This window comes from Gouania willdenowi, chromosome 2 (assembly GCF_900634775.1).
Source record: "Gouania willdenowi chromosome 2, fGouWil2.1, whole genome shotgun sequence".
NCBI lineage: Eukaryota > Metazoa > Chordata > Actinopteri > Blenniiformes > Gobiesocidae > Gouania > Gouania willdenowi.
In genome coordinates this window covers 9,440,260-9,466,667 of record NC_041045.1, presented here as the reverse complement: position 1 = coordinate 9,466,667, position 26,408 = coordinate 9,440,260, and the positions used below count along the sequence as shown (strand labels likewise).

Sequence of the window (26,408 nt, the reverse complement as noted above, 5' to 3'; positions counted from 1 at the left end):
CCTCGAGGACCTTACATAAGCATCCAAACATGCGGGTTGTTAAGTGCATAAGCAAAGGTTGATGCACAAATCCCAAAATAGTACAAATGACAGACCTCAGAACAAATCAACCACAGAAGGACTTCATGGAAGTTCACCTGTGTGACAGTAAAGGGCAAACTGGGAATAGGGAAGCAGTGAGCATTTGGTTCAAAACAGGAAACCAACCTTTTTTAGGCGCACAGTGCAATAGTCCGAGTTAAGATCAACACAGAATATCGTCTAAAGCAGAGATGGGAAACTTGTCCTTGTCATTTTGTGAGTGTTTTTTAGAGCCATTTGTGATTTTGTTGTCATCATTTTGTGTATTTTCAATGTAATTTAATGTAAATGTGTTTTTTTTTGTTGTCATTTTGTGTATTTCTAACATAGTTTTTTTCATTTTCTGTCTCTTTGTTGTTGTTTTGTGAGTCATTTGCTAGGTTTGTGTGATGATCTTTTGTTCAAGGAATTTTTTGTGTTTTTCCTAACGTAGTTTTGTGTTTTTTTAAGTCATTTTGTTTATTTCTGACAAAGTTTTGTCTGTTTTTATAATAATTTTGTGCGTTTTTCTGTGATTTTGTTTTTTCTAAAGTAGTTTTGTGTCTTCTTCTTGTCATTTTCTGTCTTTTTGCTGTTGTTTTGTGTGTGTCATTTTGAAGGTTTTTTTTTTTTTTGTGATTTTTTTGTTCAAGGAGTCCTTTGTGTATTTTGTTATTTATGTATTATTTATTTTTAGTCATTTTGTGTACGTTTCTGTCATTTTATTTATCTCTGACGTAGTTTTGTGTATATCTTTAAGTATATTTGTGTATTCTTTATGTTTTTGTTGTTTTGTGTGTTTTTGGAGTCTTTTGATTGTTTTGGGGGCTACATGTGACCCCCGCTAGTTCCCAATGTCTGATCTTAATGAAACCATCAACCCATAAAAAATTTTAATTTTGACCTTTGCCCCATGCCCTTTAACAACCACCAACGGTAACAAATACAAGGCCAACAAAGGAAGAGTCTGAGTAATTAAGGCTTAATTTTTTGGACAGGTAAATATAAAATAAGATTTATATTTTGGTCACATCCCTAGCAGTTCGTTCTAAAGTAGTGATTGTGATGTAACACGAGAAGGAAACATATAAACAAGGAAGCCAGTTTAGAAGAAGCAGCAGACTGGTTATTTGAAGGTGAGCTTTGCATCTGTTTAAAGCGCTTTTACTTTACAGTGACTATCCTCCGTCGCCACTGTCACACGTCCAATTGGCGGATTACGTTATGTTGGAGCTGTCAGCTTTGTCACGTCAGACAAAAAAGCCATCGCTCTGGCATAACAAATGGCTTGGATCGTCAACAAGCTCCGAGTTTAGACGTGGCGCCAAGATTTAAGAGGAGTGGAAGGTGACGGGAAAGCCTTGAGGATGGGACGGCAATAAGTCCACCTGAGTAAATATGCAGGACGTTGGTATGTAAGATGGAGTTTACAAGCATGTGTGAGTTTGACACTTGGAGGACTGTCAACACATCCATCACTTTGGACTCTAACCCTCAGCTATCAACATCATCCTCAATCATTTTTAGCCTCGCTATAAACAGTGTGACATGTTGACTCTGTGTGACATGGACGCTAATGATATACTAATTACACAGTAAGTATTCACAGCCTTATAATGCATCAATGCTAACAAACAATGTGACGTTCTCCCTGCAGACGTAGCAACAGGAAGAACATTATCCAGTGCTTTTCTGCCTCCCAACATGAGGTACGTGTCGCCTTCCAACAGTGTCAAGGTACAATGCAAAACACATGACTCACACATACAGTACATCCACGCCCAGAACCCAAGGTACTAACAATTCAAATTGTTGGTATCTTGGTTATTTTTGCAACAATATTGGACACAGCATTAACAGACAGATACACTTGTGGCAATTCTTTCTTTTAACGTCAAGGTGGAATCAGGACTCAAGAGTATTGACGTCATATTATGAAATCAATCAAGGGACCTGATTTCCCATTTTACATTTCCAGTAAACCAATTTTGGTTTTATTTCCAAATAATCTGCTTTCCAATGCCAAAGATGAATGCTTAATATAGATTAAATAAGTTACATTTCAGTGCTTCAGAAGTACGGGACAAAACGGTTTTGGTTTGCGCGATACCTGATATGTCCATCTGTTTCTTCTGAACACTCACTGCACATTTAAACATTCATTTAATGGGCAAATTAACGAGTATCCACGGTTTCATTTAACTATTTCTAATTTCGAAACTTAATTCTGAGACTTCTATCCATTTTTCTGTGATCGCGGAAAAACCAGATGCTCAACGCATCAATTATTTTGGTGCTGATACAGCTAGTAAGTACTAGTATAATTAAGTCCTTCTTAACTCTTTTTAAGAGACAATTCTGTGCATATATCAGTGTATATTGTATCTTTATTATCAGTATTAGCATATCTTAATCAGAAAGTTTGAACATATTTTGGGAAGAAACATATGTTGTAGTACAGCTGGCTACCATCTATGGAAAGTCGGGTGCAAGAAGTAGCCGTAACTAAATATCAGCTCTATTGTGGTGTTAATCCTTAGAGTTTACTTTTTTTTAAAACAGTACTGTACCTTGCACTGAAAGCTCTATCATAGTGTTAAATGGATATCTGCGTCCATGGAGAAAACAAACCAGAGGTAGCCACTGCTATCGCTATAATGGAAGCACAGTATCAAGGCAGCCTCCAGCATTCTATTAAAAAGCTGCCAAGGAGGACGGCCTTATCTGAAAATGAACAAACTACTTTTTTAAAAGCAGCTTTCTGCGAAATGTTTATCTCATAGAACAAATGGGAGAAAGCATAGCATTAACTATACTGTAGTTGTGGTTGTTTGTTTGAGTGGTGTAACCATGATGCAATCTCAGAGCTGGGCCTCTGACCGTGTGTTGTCTGATGTTCCATCTATGCTTTAGGAGGGTAACTAACACTTGAAAAGAAAAGCTAGAGAATACTTACGAAGAGTGGCATCATCCTGAGGTGCTGCCATGGTCGGGTCCGTGGACGAACTGGTCTGGGAAAGGTTTTCAGGCGTCCGCTTTTTGACTGGGGAGGTGTGGACGAGTGTGACTTCCTGTTGAGAGAGAGAAAGAAAGGAAGTTATCAGAGGAAACACCTGTACATTTCCAACAGCAGATTCAGAGGTGAAGGTGGAGGTCAGACATAGGCAACTGGCGGCCCGGGGGCCACGTGCGGCTCTCGGCCTAATTTTATGCGCCCCCCAAAGTAAATGTACAAAATGACAGAAAAATACACAAAACAAGAGCAAGAATACAAAAAAAACAAAGAATTACAACATTGCAGGAAAATACAGTAAAAGACAAGATACAAACACAGAAAATACTCCAAAAACACACAAAACTACTACAAAAATGAACAAAACGACAGCAGTATTACACAAAATATACACATATACATAAAATGACAAGAAAAAATTACTCCGCAAACCCACAGTACTCACAAACAAGCAAAACGACAACAGAAATACACAAAAAAATACTCCCAAAAAAACGCAAAAAGGCAACACAAATACACAATATGACAGGAAAATTTACACAAAAGAACTACAGTAATGCACAAAATGCTTCACAACAAACATACATAGAATAAGAGAAAACTAGCTTTTAACTTACGATTGCTACTTATTTTCTGTATTTACCTTTGTTGTTGTAGTTTGTTTTTGTAGTTGTGTGAAATTGTTTTAACTGTAAAGTGTTTTTTAAAAGCGCTTATAAATAAAATGAATTATTAATATTACTATAAAAACCTTTTGTTATTACCTGTATTAATGCTGAGATCGCTCATTATTCTAAATGCTGATGATAAAATTTGCCTTTCTCTGGTGTAGGTTATGGAAATCAATCTCACACAGACACAATTAAACCCAGCTGATACCTAAAGAATCAAACATGCATTTTCTGACAAAGTCCAGCGAGCTTTATCTCACTAATCTATTGGGGCAAGCTATTCCGTACCATGCCAGGGCATAAACAACCCAGCCCTAGTCAACATATACGTCATAAATGTAATATACGGAATAAAAATGGCCGTAGATTTTGCCAAAAACTTCAAAATGTCCGTGTATCTTGTACAGCTACTGCTTGATCCTGTCCTATGTCTCTTCATCAGTCCAACAGGAACTCTTCAACACCATTGCACCCGTACGGACCAATCGTTGCGTACTCAAGCCCACCTCTTCCGACTAGGCCAGAGAAGCGTGCTATCATTAAAATTGGTAGAGTTCCACTCACATTAGCCAAATAACCCAGACTTTATGTGACTAACATGCTTCGTCATGGTACAGATCCCGCCCCCCCCAAACAAAATCAAAACAAGAGCATTCAGAGAGCGCAAACCTTCAACAAGTGCCAAATATCTTATCTGGATCATTTTAAAGGCTTGTAAGACATGTATAACCCCATTAATAATGATACAGTAGGTCCATTTTATTTCAAAAGGTCAAAATGTCATGAAAACAAATTTAACCAAAATTCCGTATACATCAGTCAATTTTGCAGTCAATTTCCGAGTTTGGAAATTTCGCAAATGACAAAACTGATGCTGATCCATTAGTCTATGATTCAAATCCCTTTCAAAAAAGGAATGTGATCTTCCATGGTGTAAGGTCTATCTTAGGTTTGTCAAAATCCGTTCAGTACTTCTAAAATAATCTTGCAAACAGTCAAACAAACAAATGAATAATAGCCGGTAAAAATATGACCTCCTTGGTGGAGTTAATGAAACCAAAACAGAAAAACGTTACTCAGCGTTACTAAGTTGAAAGTAAAACACCAGATCTTTAAAATCACAAAGCTTTATATGTTTGATTTCATCCAACAGTCAAGTACATAAAAACAGCTGATGGGATATAGAATGCAAACTGTATTTAAAAGTATTGTGTATAGCTCATATATGTTTTTTCTAGATTTAGCTTTTGCTAAGGCAGAAAAGTTAGCTTAAGTAGCCTGAACTGGAGCAGAACAAAAATGTACTTTGGACCAATATCACAGATTAAATATTGTTGTGTACTAATAACACCATCTTTAATTGGAGTAAGTTTAAAATTTGTTGTAAAATGACATTTTCTTCTATCTACAACCACAAAAGTCTTTTAAAAGTTGGGTTTAGCGAAACAAATAATTCTCCTACTTCCAACAATAATCAATGGTCATCGAGTCGTCGCTAATTGTTTTGAAATTAACTCTGTCTTAAAGCTTTCATTAACAAACACTCATATCATCAAATAATAAACATCGCAATATTCCCTGACTAAATATCCCTACTGCCACCTATTGACCAGGAGGACAAATTGAAGCACTTTAAACATTAAAGGTATTTAAAAATGATTACACTAACATACAGTATGTTTGGACAAAAGCAGAGTAACAGCAGAGATCTGGTTTAAATGATTAGCTTTTAAATATATATATATATATATAGTAGGCATTAATCTAGCAACATTCCAGTAATAACATATTCACAATACAAAGTAGCGTAAATAACTAAAACAAAGCTTTCATTGAGTTAATACACCTTTACAAATGTTTCTAAACTTTCACATGATTAAATACATTTTTTTTTTTTTTTTTTTGACGTTGCACACAAAACAACACACATCCACTCTGACACACATACCTTAAGCATGAAAAATGATACAGTCAAACGTCAGGTGCTGTTTGAGCTCTGGCTTCCAGTTAAACATTGCTGCTGTCGCCTGCTGTGCCCAACACACGTGGACACACACACACACACACACACATATTTGAATAAAACTAGAGTCGACCTAGAACACGATGCGCACATTAAGCAAAGACTGGAAAGTCAGTGTAAACAGCACTTGGTTGAATATTAATGGAGCCGCTCAGGCTGTAACTAAAGCAGTGTTTACAGGCCCGTGTTGATCAAAAGTGCGACACACGATTGTTCTTTTTGTTTTGTTTTGTTTATTTTCCATCTGAAAGCATTTTGTCCAAACTAGGAAAAACAGCTTGTGCGACACGCCTATTCGCTTGTAAATCATCCCAGCGAGGGACAAACGTTTGCACCTGTGTCCGAGAAGGAGTGTGTGCGTGTCTACTCGTTTCATTTGCAAACCAAATGTTTCCCCCGTGGGGCTCCTCCGACAGCTTCTATCCAGACGTCAAAGCCCAGGGACAACAAACCCGTGACAGCAGCCATCAGAACCTCTACGAAGGTGCTAAGTGTCATTTTAGAAATGCTGCAACGAATGTAAACCCAAACTGAAAATCACACTCGGCTAAACCCAAGCATGGTGATTTGCATACTACAGTGTGGCAGCTGGTTTATAAGTGAGCGACTACCGTTGTGCTGTTAAGGCCTGGAGTGAAGGCACACATTTAAATGTCACTGAATGAAAAGTAAAGTGTTGTCCATCTTAAGGGGTTTTTTTTTTTCTCACTTTCACTTAAAGCCATTGTGTTTGGTGGCACTGGAACACATGTTAATGCACACGTTAAAAGGCTTTTTTCTTTTTTAGCTCCTACAGGCACATATTAAAGTAACAGGGATGTGTTGTAGAAAGAATGGAAGTAAATCAACCTTTTCAAACTGGAACTTTTGAATTGCATTAAACCAGAGCTTTTATGCAGCAATTCAGGCGTTGCTTGGAGAAAAACAAACCCCATAATGTTAGCAACATGCTAATTATGTTCATGACAATGCATCTTACAAATACGTATTAATTTTTTTTTTAAAAAAACAGATTGTTTAGTTTTTAAAATATAATTACTTATTGTTTAGGGCCTTGTTGATAGCATCCACTTAAACACTGAGTTTATTATTATTATTGTTTTTTGTATTTGGGTCAAAGATGAAGGATTTTCACTGCATTATATTTCATAAAATGGGCATCATCATACAAAGTTTGTGAGAATATTGTGATGGAAATAAAAAATATGAGTATTTTGAAATTGTAAACAAGACTACAAAATAATAGGAAATTATTCATATTCCTTTAAATTCTTAAAACTTTAAACTCAGTGACCTATGCCTTGGGGTACAGCACTAATGTATCCATAAAAAAAAATACCAATAGACAAAATCCAACCCAGAATTTTATACATGTATATATACAAAATGTTTAATATAAAATGTCATTATTTTATTTTTATCTTGATGATTTATAGTGATATACAGTATGAGACCAGGATATTGACCTTTTCTCACTGCTACCGACATCACGTCTGCAAATTAACCTCTAATCACCCAATGATTGTAAAATTATTACTATTTTTTTTTTTATATTACAATTACATTTACAGAAAAGTACCACCAAAAATATATGTTATATTCTAATACAGACATGAGCAACGGTCTGATTTTGTGCAGCACACACAAAAAATGAAATCAAAAACCAAAATACGCGATACCAGAAACATACAAAATACGGTAACAGAAAAATATTCAAAAAGGATCAAAAAAAAATACACAAATTTACTCAAAAAACCCAAATAAATATCAAGAAAAATATACAAATAATAATACACAAAAACACTGACTCTAAAAACACAGTAATTGACTCATAACAGTCAAAATTACAAAAATACACAAAACGACTACAAAAATATGCCAGAACATGCAACATGTCTTCAAAACAACAACAGAAATGACAGAAAATGACAAAACAACAACGTAAATACACAAAACAACAATAAAATCATAATTTACTGTATTAATGCTCAGATTGGTCATTGTTCTAAATGCTAACGTGACTGTTGATAATGTGGCCTTTGGATCAAACAATCACATGCTTGTGTTGTGATTAAAAGTTGTTCAACTCTGTTCTAATGAGTCATTGCAGTCAAACACCAGAGGTTAAAAACATTGATCTGACATTTCAATCCCACATATTGTGAATTAACGCACATGATGAACCCTATAAGAGTGTAAATATAGTCAAAGATAAGATTAGTATTTGAGTTTGGTCATTTGCCTGCATTTAACTAAATTAGAATCTGAAGCTGAGCCAGTCACATTTTAGTGTTGACGAAAACAAGTTTATCAAAAATACATCAAGTGAGCGATAAGCTATGAGTTATTCATGTAGCCACATTTTTCTTTAAAAACTTGTTTTACAGCAATACTTGTGAAATTTGTGATTTTTTTCTCGTAAAAATATAATGTCAATGTTAAATGTAAATGTTAGTCTAAATATAAATGTCAAATATAAATGTTGAATCTAAATATGAAGGTTAAATCTAAATGTTAAATCTAAATCGAAATGCTAAATGTTAAATGTAAAATGTGACATCTAAATCTTAAATCTAAATGTTAAATGTAAATTTTAAATGCTAAATCTAAATGTTATATAAATCTAAATCTAAATGTTAAATCTAAATCTAAATGTTAAATCTAAATCTAAATGTTAAATCGGAATCTAAATTTTAAATCTAACTGTCATGGCTAAATATTTAGCTGATTTGCAAATTCACCAGAATGAGCTTTTATGTTGGTACTTCCGGTGAATTTGCATATTAGCTAAATATTTAGCCATTTAGACATTTAGATTCAACATTTAACTTTTAGATTCAACATTTAACATTTAGATTTAACATTTAGATGTAACATTTAGATTTAATGTTTAGATTTACATTATATTTACGAGAAAAGAAATATGTCACAAATATTGCTTTAAATCTGGTTGACAGTAACATTTAAAAAAAATTTAAAAATTCACACCTGTTTTTTTAAACGTGGTTTGTTGCTAAATGTTGCAAAAAGTTGCTGTTTATTTTAGCACGTGCAAATTTACAATCGATGCCCCACATTATTAATTGTCTGTCATATATCACCGTTTATTACGGAGATTTGTCTACGACTACGTCATCATTCACATTAAGCGACACACTTTACTTCTCCCTCCTGATTGTCTCATATCAGCTGTTGGCATTTACATCCTCGAGTTAGCTGCTACGTTGCTAGCGAGGTTTCAAATGACACACGACAGGGTTTCCATCGTGAAGCCTCTCCACGCCCCTGTCATCCCGCCTAAGAAATGTTGCATTTAATAAAGTCAATTAAGTAGGAAGTCAGTCCAAAGGTTGTATTTCCGAACACGCGGGGTGCGACAGGTGTCAGCAGGGGAAATGTTAAAGGGAGAGATACGATCTTGAACTGAATCACGGTGGTTTACGAGTTTTCTCAAAGGTCAGCCCGTAATTCTAGGACAAAACGAAGCAGCTCCATTAAGTGTTTGGTGGATCGGGAGTTGTACAATTGCAACAAAGTGGTTTTTAAAGTGCATCTCCTTATTGGCAGGGTTATGGACAGCACAGTATTGGCAGGATTTTTCCATTTTAACAAGCAAAAAGGGCGAGTACAAGGAGAATGAAGAGAGACACAACACGTGTTAGCTTAAACCGTTTCAAATCATTTTTGATCAGATAAAGACAGGCTGTATTCCAAATGTCACACTCCATACTATACAAACTACTATATACTATGATAATTGTTCCTACTGAAGTATATTTCCGAGTTTCCCAAGATGCATTTCAAACCTACGACGACAAAAACCTGAAGCACTCTGAGGCTAAATATCTCTGTTGATTCTCCACCTTTAAAAGTTCTGAAAACATTATATGTGAGAAAGTGACCAAGTTGAATATCAACATGTGCTCATTTGATCCATAAAACTCACGTGGACAGATTTCATTATGACATTTCGGAGATTTTTGAAGAGTTAAAAAAAAAACTAATGGACAACAAGAAGAAATGCTTTTGTTTTGAAAAGAGGATGTTTGATTTTTAGCTTGAAGCTGGTCCCAGGACCATTCTACATTCCACTCGCAATGCATCATGGGTAGGTTTAGTATGACTAGTGTGCCCATTGTGCATACGTAAAAAATGTCCCGATATAGTATACATCCAAGTATTTCTGGCATACTCAATCTTTTCATACTATCGAACGTGAACGCACTACATACACATTTTGACATCAGACTTAGTATGAGTAGTATGAGTAGTACGTTAGTATGCCATTTCATAGTCAGCTTCATTGATCAATAAAGCAAATGTCATTTGCTCAGAAACATGTATGAAAAGTTATAATAGCTGCTTGGAAGTTTGTTTTAAACTCCACTGTAAACAATTGGTTTCTTAACGTGTCGGAGAAGTTTGGCGCATTGCATTGTGGGATGTGGAGTCCCGTAGATGGATGTATTTTACTGATTTCAAAAACTGACATTTCTGGTGATTTCACGAACTGAAAGTTCTGGCAAAACAATGGCGGGTGTTCATTTTGGAATTTACACAAAGACAAATTTCTCACAAAGTGAGGCGATATCTCACGGAATACTGAGAACAAACTAGAACAAAAATGGTGTCAAGCAAAAAAATAGAAGAAATCACAGTGAGAATGAAGAAAAATTGCTTCTGTGACCAAACATCCCACAATGCAATGCAAGAAACTATGTCAAGGATCATTTTAAACCTTTTTTCTAGCAAGTTATTACAACATTGCAGGAAAATACAGTAAAAGACAAGAGAAACACACAGAAAATACTTCAAAAACACACAAAACTACAACAAAAATGAACAAAACAACAACAGTATTACACATATGTACTCAGAAAATTACACAAAATCACAAAAAAGTATACAAAAAGACAAGAAAAACTTGAAAAAAGACTCTGCAAACCCTCAGTACGAACAAACATCCAAAACAGAAATATACAATAATTACTCACAAATACACAATATGAATACAAAAAAAACATATTTTACAGGAAAAATACACAAAAGGACAACAGAAATGCACAAAATGCAAAACAAAAAACATACACAAAATGACAGAAAACACATACAATTACTATAAAAACTGATAAATTGATTTCTGTATTAATGCTCAGATTATTCATTATTCTAAATGCCGACATGAATGTTGATAATGTGGCCCTTAGATCAAACAAACACAATTTTTTGGCCACACTGTGATAAAAGTTGCCTACCTCTGCATTAGAGTCTCTTCATTCGACATATTGTAAATGGTAAATAAGTGCTGTGTGTAATGCAGCAGTGTGTGTGTGTGTGTGTGTTTTTTTTTTTGCTGGAGTTCTGCCTGGTTTATAATGATTTACTCGAGGGCCCTGCCAAAAGAGTCACACATGACTCACTGCTGTGTGCACTTTATTGTAGATTACAAGAACCCCTTGCTGGCAAACGAAACACGGGGCAGTGAGAGCGTGCATGAGAACACGTGCGCTGTGTTTACACCTAAAGACGATTAGCAGACACATTGCTCCTGGGCTGTTGGGCTGTGAACGCATCCGTATGGGTCTTAACTAGAGTATACACACAAGTGGCTGCTCTCAAATGTGACTCAGAGGACTCTACAGCAGAGAGCTAATGGAAGCTAGTAGCTACTGGAGGCACTTAGCATGGCCTTATTGGCCGTGACCACTCAGAGATTTAATTTTGACTCTGGAGGAACAGATTTACAGAGTTTATCGAAAAAATGCTCACTTTTGACTAAGGGTTGATGAAAAAAAAACAATTTGGCAATATATCGTGATTTTTCACCGCACGATTAACATATCTATCCAAAAAATGTCCAGATCAATTTTTTAAATCATGTTTTTTAACAAAAAAAAAAAACATTTAATTGTGCTACCATACGCATAGTATGTAAACGCGGTCACTAGGTGTCAGTGAACGCACTATCAGACCTTATTAAACTACCTCGCTCCTCAATGCATTTTAGCTGGAAGTTTATTTACACTTTATTTTCATAAAACATACTGGGCACTTTTGTATATATAAAGTATATGGTTACTTAAAAAAAGGAATTTAAGAAGTTAACAGAATCAGAATCTGTTGTAGAAGCAAAAGTTGTTTTTTTTTTTACTCGAGCATTTGTTGGATTTGCTGGAGATAATACCAGGGTTCTCGCCAGCGCTGTTGAGCGTAATGGGCTGGGACGTTGAAATTTTGCTTCCCTATCGAGCGATGGCGCCCCCTATGCTCCGTTATCAGCAACGTGGGGGGATTTTTTTTGTAGTTTTTTCCACTTTTAATCAGTACCGTCGAAATAATTGTTGCACACTTGGACACAAAAGAGAGTCCCAGGCATGTACGGGTTATTTTAACTCCCTGCATAACTAAGAAATACATATCAGCCGCACCGTCAATTTAATACAAACTATTTGTTTGGATGTTCCTGTCTTTACCTGAGGATCCCTGCCACCATTTAACTGCCCCTGATGCTGCCTGTGTGCACCACCAATATAAACAGTGTTTCAAAAAGAAGTAGAGTATAGCACACATTAAGCTGCTCATGTTTGTAAATCACAACGGTTCGTTCTACATGCGCACGCATATGGGGTGCCAAGTGTAAAAATTTACAGTATAAAAGTTGTAGCTAGCACATTTTCATGAATTATCTCACTTTTCTCATATTTAGCACATTTTTCTACATTTAACACAACATTTAACCTCATATATAGAGGTAAAAAAAAAGCATTAAATCTGCATATTTAAATCTAAATCTAAATGGTATATGTTATAACTAAATGTTAAATCTACATCTAAATATTTAATCTAAATGGAAAATTTTAAATCTAAATCTAAATGTTTTGTTATATCTAAATGTTAAATCTAAGTCTAAATATTTAATCTAAATCTAAACGTTATACATCATATCTAAATGCTAAATCTTATATCTAAATGTTAAAAATCTAAATATTAAATCTAAATCTAAATATTACATATATCTAAATACTTAATCTTATATCTAAATGTTAAATGTTAAATCTAAATCTAAATGTTTGAATCTAAATCTAAATGTTACATATCATATCTAAATACTTAATCTTATATCTAAATGTTAAATGTTAAAACTAAATCTAAACGTTGAACTTAAGTATTTCGCACATATGCTAATTAACCCCGCTCCTTGTAAACTCAACCAATACACAAGCAGAGACACACACAGCTGCTCCCACCCACCTCTTCACCAATGCCTGCCTGGGTGATATGTATGGCTGGTTCTCTCCTGGTGGCGGAGATCGAGAACGCGGTCATGGCAGGTGTACGAGCTGCACTTCACAGTACACTCCCAACACAACAGTGCAATAAAAATGTTATTTCTTGTCTCTACAGAGTCTGTGAGTAGTTATTAGTGGAGGAACTATATCAAGCATAAGTAACCAATTCAAAAAATAACTTTTAGCTTTAATGTAAGGTTGGAACAAAGACAATAAAAACCTTAAAAACTTTAGCTTTACTTCACTAAATTTGGCCCTCAGAGAGTTATACATTTCAAATTCAAATTCAGAACCCTGAACACGAAAAGACACTGCTATGTTTAGCTTTATAGCTCATTTCTAGCTACAACAGCAAACCTGGACTCAGAGGAAAATGCACAAAAAAATCCAAAAACAAGGGTTTTAAAATCTTACAATACAAAATAAACCAAAATCCCATAATTTACTTTCTGAGAACAGGTATAGCTATAGGCTATGACTTGACGTATCACCTCACCTACATCACAGAAATAAAAAGAAGGATTTCTGTGATTTCTGTTCTATAGCCATCATCTGTTTCAACACACACACACACACACACATACACATTCATTAGACTGCCTTACTGTACCCCCTTGTTGTTGAATGAACAATGCTCATGGTTACACAACGAGGCGTGTTGTTAATGTGAAGGTCATAGCCGTCTTCAGCTGCTTCTCTCCCTGTGATTCTGTTGGCACCTCGTCTTACAATCCCATAGAAGTGACACGAGACATTATTTTCCCTGCCCTGCTTCTTTTGACTGTCCTCATTACAGCTAAACACAAGCACCGTGGGCAACCCAACATATCAATATTTCAGTCGCTTGTGGGCACAACAAAGACAATTTAGAGTGCTACTTGATCAAGGGAAATTGTGAAAATGCTTTACAGGGTTATATGTATTTCTATTTATTTTATATACCTGTGGCTGACTCTGGATGTCTGAATGCCTCACATTGTTTTACAGTATGTGTATTTATTTTGGTAATAATATTAATTGGGTTCTTTTTTCTTTTTTTAATGAATAAAATAAATAGTCATAGGCAAAGATATTCAGGTTCTTGTGCAAGTATATCTACATTGGCAGTGGAATACACTGTGATGCAAAGAGGTACTACCTGATGATAAAGAATAAATTAAGTCAACCTGTTTTTTTGTTTATGTAAACAACGCCGACTTAGCGGCTTTGGTCCCTGTTCCAGCTGCAGTTGAACTGAAATATTAGAACTTTATCTGATGTGCATCCATTCCTTAGTGTGCAGTTTGGGGAATACATGATGCAACACATAGTCAAGAGTGCTACAAACAAGTGTTTGTTGTTCTGCTCTGTCAAAGCTCTTTTCCCACTCTGTCAGCTTGATGTGTGCCATGTTTTTCTTTTTTATCCAAGGCTTGTTTCTTCTACAGAAACCATTCAACAATTATCATTTGTACTTATTTAACCACAAATATGATGAAAAGTTCTGTTTTCCTGTGATTTGGATGTCCTTCTCTATATAGGCGTTAATAACCAACAAGATGTGATTAAGCTCCACCCACTTTATAACCAGTATGTGCACACTTCACAACTACAGAATCAAATTTTACGTTACAAAATTCCTTCTCATTTTACCATTTTCCATTACTTTTCTGTTTCATCGGCTTTCCCTAACGAGACAATATTACTTGCTGGTAAACTTATCAGAATCAGTTTTATTGGCCAGGTACAGTTTAGAACAATACAAGAAATTTGACTTGGTAGTTGCAGCAAAAGAACACACATCAACACACCAGAGCAGCCATTTGTGGTGCCCTCATATTTAGGTGAAAAAGGGATAAAAAAAACAGGAAGAGAGGTGATGGGAAAAACGGCCAGGTAGAAGAACATCCAGCCATTTGGGGACATGGGCGTGCTACCGATGGGTGCTGCAACCACGCCTTCATGTAGCACGGATGTGATTGGGGGCGGGCAGATGGCCAGAGAAGGCTTTTGAAATTGAAGACCCGTAGCTACGCTACTGACGACAGCTAGATAACGTGTGGCGACAGTTCAGCATCAACCTTCCTGGTGGAAATGCAGGGAAGGAGTGAGGGGAGGGAATGGGCGTAAGAGCCGCCGTCTGCAGAAACTTCCTGGTGATAAGAAATGAGTCAACCTTGGCTGGCTGGGGAGCCGAAAGAGAGATAAGCAATGTGCTTTTGATACAGGCTATGTCAATTTCCAATAGCCTTCTGTCCTGGGTCTCTCTGCTGTAATCCAATGAGTGGCCTAACTACTTCCAAGCCAGGCGTCCAACTTCTCCAAGTTGTTATCAATAATGCGTAGACAATCCATAAGCTTCTGATGTCGTTCAACACATGAGTCTGAATGTTCAAAGCCCTGCTACAGTACGTCCTTCAGAAATCGCTGGCAGCTTTTCCAAAACAGTTGCCAGCGTAGTACTGACTTTTCGATAGATTAGGAAGCCACCAGCTCCGATCAGCAGCATGCCTACTATCATTATTCCAATCATGAAGATGTCCTCCACGTCTTCCACGGAAAGAATCGACAGACACACAACTCGCCACTTGTTCCAAGGGTCAAGTGCAAATCCAGCCGCTAACGTCCCACTCGGACTCGGGTTCACCACCCTCGGTTCTTTTTGTCGAAAAAATCTAGTCGACAGCACCGAGATCAACTAATCCATTCCATTATTTCAGTTTTGGATGAGTTGCAGAGAGAGGCTCTTGTTAGGCTCACGGGACCACACGAAGCAGGGAGAGATAAGGGCGGAAGGGAGGGAGAAACAGAGTGCGACTACCTTCGCTTAGAAGCAGAAGAGAAACATTAACTATCGTTATTAATGTCATAGTTTTGTGCTGCAGATTCTAGAATGCTGTAATCACGCAAGATTTTCCCCAAAATTTGACATTGCTACACTTGCTAGACATTCAGCCACCAGTTTTATGAGAAAAAAACATCAAGAAGATGTGTGATATTGTCCCTAAAGTATAAGTTTAATGTTAGCAAGGCTGTTGCCTGCAATGTAACCTATTACATTTACAAATATCAGGATGCAATGATAAGGCATTTGCATCTTTTTGCGTGATTCTTGTTCTGTTCAATATAATTCTATTTGTGTTGTTTGCACATTGAGCTCTTTAGTTTTAAGATCGTTGTTGCTGACTAGTAAAATCAAAGCAAAATGTCCAAGCAGTCATACGTTTATATTTTATTTTAACTTTTGCATTGCATTTGGATTTTACACCATTGTTGTAGTTGTTCCATCAGGATATTTGCACGATACATGTAGGCGTTATATTGTATTATAGTGTATTATCATTAGTGTATTATAGACTAGAAAAAAGATTGTGTAAATGTGTGATATTACCTCCTTATTTCAAAAAAAAAAAAAAAAAGAAAAAAATCTGTTTTGCTATTTCCAATACACCCACTAAAGAAATTTAGTTGAAATTTAGTCATGGGGCATATTTCAGTTACAGTCCAGTTTTAATCAATTAAATGACATTAAGATTTTAGTCAACTAAATCTGTAACTGATATAATCGACTGAAATGTAAATTTTTTAAAGATAGAATTAGCATTGATGGGGGTTGGGGTCAAATACATTTTTCAGGTACAATTATATTTTCAATTACAATTCATATTAGTATAGTATTATAGTATATTCTCATTTTTAAAACAAGTTTTGGTTTTTTTTGTTTGTTTTGTTTATTGGTTTGTTGTGTCCCAGAATTGCATTGTTTTGTCTTGATGTTTAAAATAAATGATACAGACTTTTATTATAGGGAGGATATAAAAAGGGAGAGCAGTGTTACACCTTGGTGGAGGGGGAGGGGAATGATATAGACTTTAAAAACATATGTATTGTATATTAGCCAGCACCGTTGTCATCTTGCAAGAGTTTGTAATGAGATTTTGTACGAGATTTAACATTTCAGTATTTTTACCCAACCATTTAAACTACAAAACAGATTACGTGTAAATGTGTGATATTGTCTCCTTGTTTAAAAAAAAAATAAGAAAAGAAATTAAACAGTTTTGCTATTTCCAATTCAGGAAGTTCATTTTGCAAACCAAACATAAGGGATGTGACAGACTTTGCTACATCCACTAAAGAGACCACATGCCCAAAATGAGCATCTGAGCCTGTAAACACTCTCCTATACAAAAATCCCCAAATTTAAATTCCCTTGACAGCTTTATCTAAATTTCCAGCGGTCTCAGTATGACCACAGCTGTCTGCTGCTTCCCTCTGAGCAGCTTCACTTGAGCTCTCCTGTCTAAACCTGAGGCTATTTTTATCATCACCAGCAGTAATCAGCAGGTAAAAGCTTCTGAACGATCTACAAAGCATGTTAATTTCCGCTTGTAGGTGCGGCTTTTCTTTCTACATTATCGGCACCTGGCTGTCTGAAGAAAAGCTCAGAATTCTCCTACTAATTGCGAGATATTAAAATTAATTCCCAAGAGGAGCGTGAAAGCAAAGAGCACTGTGGGTTCTACGCAAACCCTGTTGGAGGCACATTAGGTGGAGGATGAGGATCAAATCCAGCAGAATTCCCGAACCCACGTGAACCAAAAATGAAAAGAAGTGCTTGGTCAGCAAAAGAGAAAATGTGCGAATAGTTTTACTTTTACCCCTGAATAGATGGAGTTTTCTGGAACCACTGTTAGGTCTTCAGTCTTTGGTTTCTTAATGGCAATGTTCATTTCAACAGAACATTTTAAGTCAGTGATGAAATACAATGTAATTTTAGTCCAAATTTAGTCATGGGGCATATTTTAGTTACTGTACTGTAGTTTTAATCAACTAAATGACATTAAGGTTTTAGTCGGCTAAATCTGTCACGCATAACAGTGTATTTGGAGGCAATGGTGTTATAAAACCGTGGCCACGCCCCCTGTGGCAGCCATGTTGAATGTCAAACAGTTCATCGAGGCAACAGAAAATGTGTTTCCTTGTTAAATACTGAAATATTCTGAACTTATTAAGGTACTTATCTTGTAAGATTGACTTCAGTGGGAAACAAGGGTTTAGAATGTGTGGCGTACGGCTGCACAAATAGGCAGAAAAGCGATTCCAGGGTCCATTTTTACACTAAAAAAAAACAATGTGGGAGGAAAAGAGAAAGACTGGAGCAGGTACTTTTTTTTTAAGTAGGAAGTAATATGTACCAACGATACTAATTCAATATACATACACATGTAAGAATATGTAATAAAGATTAGCGATTCTCAAGTGGTGGGTTGGATCCAAAAGTTGGTCGCGAAACTGTACTGCGTGGATCGCAGACAGCTGGTCAAAAATAAATAAATAATGTCTGTTTTGTTTCTGTGAAATGCATGATGCACAGGAAAATATATAGATTGATGTCTTAAAAAAGATAACAAATCTGTGTTTCCAACAGCTAATTTGTATAAACTAAATTTGGTTATTTGATGTTTTTTTTTGTTGGTCGCGATTTAATGACAGTGGCAAAATGTGGGTCACCAGTTCAGAACCCCTGATATTCAGTAGATCATACGATCAATAATTATCAAGTCATTTTTGCAGCTTTAGCTTAAGTTAGCTCATTTTTTTTAATCCCTATATCTTTGCTCCTCTTTGTTTAGGGGCTGTTTATTTACCAATTGTAGTTTTGTGACCACTTTGAACTCATTAAATTCCATTGCATATTTAATTTCTTCATGTAATAATAATACCTTACAATGTGACACATTTTATAGAAAAGGCAAGTTAGTGGAGTCAGGCATGGTAATAGGTGGCCAAAAATGATCCAAAAGTGTCAAAAATGTGGCAAGAAAAGGATGAAAAATGACTAAAATGCATGGAGTGCTGGTCTAAAGATGAACCAGGTAGTATGTAATGGCACAGGGCAGTTAAAAATGGGCAAAATGTGGCAAACAATAGTGAAATAGGGCAAAGATGTGGAACAAAATGAGGCAAAATGTAGGGAAAAAAGGAAACAAGTGGTATTTACTGGGCAAAAGTTAGCTTATTTGGATGAAAAGTGGCCCAACAAATTAAAGAAAGGAAAACAATTGGATGAAAGTGTCAAAAACAACTTGTAAAAACTGACAAAAAAGTAGGAAAAAAGTATGTATTGGTAAAAGGTAGCTAAAGTCTCAAAACAGTGTCATAACTTTTTGAAAAGGGGCTAAACATGATTATTATTATTAATTCTACATGTGAATTTCATTGGGTTTACTATTGCAATAACATTTCCATCATTAACAGTCATCATGGGTAAAATGTGGAGCATTGAACCTCACACTCTCTCCTCCTTTATTTTACTACCAAACGTGTTATCGACCTTTTCTCTTTCCCTCGAAATGAAAGACCTGCTGTGCATCATCATCGTCATCCTCAGTCCACTCTTTGTGAATGCAAAGTAAGATTTCAGTGTCTTTCATCAGGCGTGGGGCTGACTAATGTTCAACGGGTGAAGACTATTAATACTGGCAGTGGCTCAGGATCTCTTTACACAACCCTCAAAATATACCCTGTACTGTGAGACCTGACGCTGGCTGCTGTGCTGAATGCCCCATGCTTCATATTCTGAGGATTAAAGGTTATAATTACATGACAGCTCACGCAGGTATTCAAACTGGCCTGAATATTAATCCTAATGTCACCTGCAGGTTTTAAAGCTCCGACTTAAATCTTACATGTGAGAAAGTGTCTTTGTGATGATTCTAAACTCGAAAAATCCAAGATGAGCCTATTATTTAACTTTGAGTGACATCATGTCAATTACATTATATTACATTATAGTTTAGTTTTGGCATTTAATTAGTGATCTCGCTCCCAAATAATATCAATATATGATGAAAATTAAAATATTAGTAACATAACTGCTAAAGCTGGGTTATATAGGTTAGGACAATGTGTTATTATGGAAATAACTTTATTTTGAAGCTAACTAATTGAGCACGAGAGATGATCAAACTAAACAAAAGAAAACATACATAATTAGGTTAAAAGTTAATTAAATAATGATAAAATACAAGTAAAGTATTATACAAAACTCGAGTCGTTACCTCAGGGGTGTCAAACTCCAATCTTAACTGAATTTGATGGAATGAATTCCAAAACTAGTTACAGCTGAAAAGGAAAGCATTGAGTTGGAAACATCTAAGACTAAACTGAACAAGGTTTTACAAAAAAAAGAATGTTTGACCTGTAAGTGCTTCTTGAAATATAAGTCCCTGGACCTTTGAGTTTGATATATGTGCATTATTACAGTAAATCCATATTTAGCTCAGTTCAGAAATCTGATTTTTATACTTACTATACATAAAACAGCTTTCAACTTACTCTCGTACCCAAAGTAGCACATGTTCATGACGTTATGTGTATTTCCGGCTTCTTTTCTGCAAAAAATGTAGACAATATCGCGCGGTAAAATCCTCACACACCATTAATCACAGTGTACTTTATAACGGAGCTACATTGGATATAACATATTACCATTTAGAAGGAAAACTAAAGCTACCGAGATGCCCCTAAAATCCTCATTTCAAATCTTAACTGTTCACTTACCGGATATGAAACGTAGAAAGCACACGTATGTTATTAGAGATCAGTTTTTACACATTTCCATCCTACCAGACCAGCATTTTAAACCGTCTTATCAATACCTTTTTTTTTTGGGACGATATAAAAAAATTATATCTGTATTATTTTATACATTGGACGAACATTCAAACACACAACAGCTGCGAAACCTTTTCTGTTACCACGTGAGTCAATACGTTACCCCCAAACAAACATGGCGACTGGCGTTGCTAGGCAGAAATGGCACGACTTATTAAATAGCATCAAATGACAAAACTCAATATTGTTAAAAAAAAACTGGTCTGTCATTATTGATAGGCTTTCAGCTTTTTACAACATCCCATGATGTAAATATGTGTATCTACACTGGGTGAGCGAACGTCTTTTATTAGAACGTCGTCAGTGGAGTCCGTCTAGCGACAGCGATGCTTTTGGGTTGTTAAAATAACCCCCCCAGGAACATTCCAGAGCTCTTTGGCTTCTGTCCGAATTCATGCAAACACCTCATCACCTCATGACTTCATAAATAAGCTCGTCTGACTCATGTCATGTGACCCCTGTGACTGACTGTGCCTCCACAAATGTGCATGTAAACACTCTTCACAATTAGCTGTAAATTATGTAAATCCTGACAAAAGTGAACCACATCAGCCACACACAAAAAGGCCGTTTCAACAACACTCCTCGAATCAGAAATAGACTCTAATTAACACGGGTGATTAATGATTCTCTCACTGCAATAAAGTCTTGATTGGGAGCACATTGCTTGTCTTTGTAGTGCACTTTCATCTCATCCAGCAGATGCTGAGACTGCCACCTGTTGGTTTTTAACAGTCACTGCGCATTGAATGAGAGCCAAGTCAGGTCATGTTATGTAACTCGTGTATAGCATCCACAACGGAGAGAAAAAAGGTCATCCTTTTTGATAAGTGGCGTGAATTTGTGAGTATTTTCAGTCTAGCATGTCTGCTGTAAACACCTTCCCACGAGGAAAGTGCGCCTCTTTGTTATAAACAAGATAAACTGCTTTTCTCTTTATGAGGACTGTGGGCTCAGCTGGTCACAAACCACAGAATTCAATCATTATTATTACAATTATTATGGCAATAACAACACGCCGCTTAAACAAATGAAAATGGATAACAGTTTTTATAAAGTGACAAATTTAAAGCCATATACAAGGTCAGGTTTTATAGGGAACATACTTCCTTATTAAACCTTCTCTCCTGTCCTGTTCAGGAGTCTGGGAGTGCTGCCCAACCTGCCCGGTGACACTGCCCACAGGCTATTTCCAACAAAAAAGGAGGCAGCCTCCAAGCACTTGAACAATGCCAAAACACAGCATGTGCTCCAATGCCAGCTTGTGACACACTCCCATTAGCGACCAGCTGTACCGCTTATAATTTAAAAGGGCATAAATTAAAGGGGCAGTATTGTGAAAAATGCACTTTATAATGTTTTTTGCTACAGTAAAATGCATTCCTTTAGCCTCATTCAGAGGGACAAAGTTGAAAAAGTTTTGTTTCCTCCCTCCCTTGTTATTCCACATTTTGTAAAAAGTCAGCTCCAAACGGGCCAGTTGGATTTTTCCCCCAATATGACGTCATAAGGTGGAAACTCCTCCTCCTGACCATCCTGGCCCCTCCTCCCCTACACAAAAATGCGTGGTCCTCCCTCTCAAACTACCTCACAGTTAAAACAAACACTGTGGTTTAATATAGGATATACGTTATATTATATTTTCATAAATGTAAAGCTACATTCACAAAATGTGTTCTCTGCATTTAACTCCTCCCTGAGGAGCAGTGGGCAGCCACGGTGCAGCACCCAGGGATCAGTTATGGTTAATATAAGAGACTGATCAACATCCCACGGTGATGGACCAGGTAAGATTAGAATGATTACAAGCCTGCTCTCTTAACCACTAGTCCCTTTATTCACAGATAAATATATTTACATTCAGCATATAGATATACAGTAGAAAGATAATCCGAAGCACTCACAATCAGTTCCACATTTAGTAGCCGTTATATCGCCTCGTATCGCCTTTGACATGACCTGACGTGTTTGAAACATCTGACTCAGATAACTGACTCCGATGCAAGCACGCACGCACACGCACACACACACAGTGGAGCAGTGTTTTTGTCTGACTCACAATCACAATAGCCGCTTATATAGCCACATACAGTTTTTGGCTGAAAACAATAACAAGAGTGTGTGCATAGTAAAAGATAATTGCTATAGTGATCAGCCTCTAAAAGAGCGAGGCATGAAGCCTGCATCTATAGACACGCCTACTCAGGCATGAAGGCCCCAAAACAGCCTGTTTTAGTAGCATCAAGAAAGTGACTTTTCAGAGGGCAAAAGTTCCTAAAAAAAGGCAAGTTTGGGAAAATAAACCTCAAATACTATGGGTTGTTAGAATGAATATAGATGAGTGAAAAATAGCATAATACTGAACCTTTTCTCACAGGTCAAGAAGTGAAGGTATATAAATGCTAACGTCACACAAAGAGAGACAATTTTAATGGTGTCTTTATGAGATTTTTTTTGCTTGTCTCAAAGAAAAAGCACATTGCTGGTCAACACTAAAATATACCGCAAGGGGTTAAACTGAGTCTTGTTGGCGTTTTCACAATCAATTAATGGAAAAAAGATGAAAAAGGTAAAATAATTGCTTCAAGTCAAACATAAACAAGATACACTATAGCAGATGGCATAAATCATTTCAGAAAGTGAGATGGAGTTGACTAATGAGAAACATTTGCAAAAAGCTGAAACCTTCCTTCTTCAAGGGGTTGGTGGTTCAATCCCTATACCTGTCTATGTGACGAAATGTCCTCGGGCAAGACAATGAACCCTAAGTCGCTTCCAATGGTTGATTAGCACCTTGTGATTATTGTGAAGTGCTTTGAGACAAGTCCATTTTCCATTTTTAAGGAAAAAAAACAAAAAAACCAGCATGGAGTGGTGGAGAACTTGTGAAACGTTTTGTAATGCCATATGACACCACTAGGGGGTGTAGAGTCAGTAATACAGTTGTGTGCTTGGTCTCAATATAAAAATCTATAAAGAAAGTTTTTGCTGCAAAGATGAAGTTATCTAGCAACAATCCTTTATTTTTTGTTTTAAAAGATAAGTTAAGAACACATTCAAGAAATCTACACAACAGGAAGTGACCACTATGGTATAAGATTAAGAGTAATTATTACAAAGCAGGATAATGGCCTTTAATAATGGGACACATGACAATGGTTATGTTTAAACCATTAAAAAAAAAAATATGACCTAAATGACATGTTTGTTACCCAGTCAGTGGAGCTCTCCACAATACCCATAATTCACTGAGTTCACGTGGAGTTTTAGCCAAGTTTCCAAACTCCACCACTGAGCTCAGAGTCTTTGGAACCAGCAGGAAAGTAAGAGAAAGTAGGTCGACCGAACGTTTGGTCCCAAAACCAAAGGGTGGGTTTGGAATGAAGATTTTCCTCTAAGGGAAGCCAGCTGGATAGAGAGAGTCACCATGGACTTTTTATACCAAAGCAAACCACAGAGGCCATGATGAATCATAGCTATGAGGTATTGTTTTCTTTCACTTAACTTCTTTAGAGCAGAAAGCACAAGTGAAGTAAAAAAAAAAAGAAGAAGAAGAAAAGAGCAGTGAGTCAGATACTTAAACGATTTAACAATAATAGGTTTGTGTAACACAATGTTCTTAACAACATACTTGAATCCAACATGTTTAACATGTGTATTGATCAAAGACAGCAACTTTTATCACAGCAAGGGCCACAAAAATGTGATCGTCTGATTTGAGGGGCCACATTATGAGTCATTTATTGTGTGTTTTTGTTGTCTTTTTGTAAATTTTTCTCTCATTTAGTTTATTATTTCTGTGTTTTTGGAGTCTTTTTTGTTGCCATTCTGTTTTTTTTTTCTCATTTTGTTTTTTTTTTAAAAAATGTTTTTATGGTCTTTTTATTGTCCTATATTGTTTTTGTTTCATGTGTTTCTGTTGTATATTTTGCTCAATTAGTGTTTTTAGACCCAGCGACCCTGATAAACGGGAATAAGTGTGTCTTAAAATGGATGGATGGATGGATAGTGTTTTTAGAGTCATTTTGTTTTGTTTTGTTGTTTAAATTTTTGAGTGTTTTTTTTTTTTTGCATTATTTTTCCTCTCATTTTGTTGGTTTTTGTTGTCATTATGTGTGATTTTGGAGTATTTTCTGTGTGTTTTTTTCTCATTTTGTGTATTCTATCTGTCATTATGTGTATTTTTTTCTCAATTTGTATGTTTTTGTTCTCAGTTTGTGTGTTTTTAGTGAAGTTTTGTTTGGGGTTTTTTTTTTGTAATTTTTTGCATTTTTAGGGTCAATTTGTGTATTTATTTATGGGGACACACAAATTTAGGCCGAGGGCCGCATGTGACCCGTGGGCTGACAGTTGCCCATATCTGGTATAGATGATCATGACGTGAACCTTTTGCTAACATTGTGTACCACCACTACAAAGAAAGAAAACATTTTTTAAAATCTTCATAATTAATTTCCGGGTGTTTTATTTTGAAAAAAGTCCCACTTTCACTTTAACGCCCATCACTCCTACACTTGATGCACACACTGCAAACACACACAGCCGTGTGTGTGTGTGAGTAAATAAATTAAAAGAGTCATATTTTACATTGAACGTTGTCACGTAATAAATACTTAATTTTTAATAATTAATAATACTTCTTTACATAGCGAGATAAAAAGCTGTTTGAATACATTTCAGTTCAAAAAAATGTATTCTTTTCCTATTTAGTTTGAAAACGGTGTTTATGGTGTTTTTATTGTCCTATAAAATATACAAAATGGCAACAAAAAGACTAAAAAAAACACAGAAAACAACATGAATAATGACATTGCTACTCTCAGTACCAAAATAGGACAACAAATAACACTAATCACCATGTTCGTATTGTATTATGCGTCCTTGATTTTCCTAAGGTTTTCTTTTTCGTTGTTTTTATTCTAATAATCTGTTATATTATTATTTCAGTTAATGTAAACTTGGCAAAACATGCCAAAAACATTAAATGAGTAAAATATACAAATGGACAACAGAAACACACAAAACAACAAAAATATAGGACAATAAAAACACCATGGAAACATTTTTTTTTTTACTAAATGGGAAAAAAATATACAAAATGGCAACAAAAACAATTAAAAAAAATATACAAAAAGACTCAAAAAAACACAGAAAACAACATGAATAATGACTAATCTCAGTACCAAAATAGGAAAACAATACTTATCATAGTTGTATTGTACATCCTTGAATTTGTTAATGTTTTGTTTTTTTTTATAATAATGCTCTAATATCATTATCTCAGTTAGTGTAAACTTGGCAAACCAATTGTTTGATGTTTTGATTGAGTATGGGGAAGCATTATAAGAATGTTTTTCTCCCTGCTCCTTTCTGGATAAGGAATGTAACAAGGTTGAATATTCCTAGTGAATAAATTGTGATCTCTACCATAACAGAATGAAAAAAAAAGTGGGCCCAAAGTAGAGCCTTGGGGCACTCCATCAATGGAAGTAGATTTTTTTCCACAAAATGCAAAAATCTGTACGTTTTAACCTGAAAATATTGATGAAATTGATTCACAGTTTTTCCTCTTTTTTCATATTTGTAGATAAACAACATTTGGAACAACTCAGTGGATCAACCCTAACCCTAAGGCCTCCAATGGTCAGACTCTCTAATTACCCCATGCTGATCCAACTGTCTACGAACGAACC

General features: G+C 35.9%; 1 protein-coding gene and 1 long non-coding RNA gene across 4 annotated transcripts in view; one reads left to right on the top strand and one right to left on the bottom strand.

Moving 5' to 3' along the window:
* Window positions 1-26,408, bottom strand: part of xirp2a (xin actin binding repeat containing 2a) — a 58,256-nt gene that overhangs the window by 31,349 nt on the left and 499 nt on the right. For 2 of the 3 annotated variants that reach the window (XM_028471947.1, XM_028471955.1), the window contains exon 3: window positions 3,017-3,131. In XM_028471947.1, the coding sequence (XP_028327748.1) occupies window positions 3,017-3,131 (115 nt within the window). Of the gene's footprint in view, window positions 1-3,016; window positions 3,132-5,692; window positions 5,717-26,408 lie in introns of those variants that run through there. The other variant, XM_028471964.1, reaches the window with a different exon arrangement.
* Window positions 1,270-26,408, top strand: LOC114478907 (uncharacterized). The gene is made up of 3 exons (XR_003675925.1): window positions 1,270-1,471; window positions 1,718-1,769; window positions 26,303-26,408. It is a non-coding gene; the product is annotated as an uncharacterized LOC114478907 (long non-coding RNA).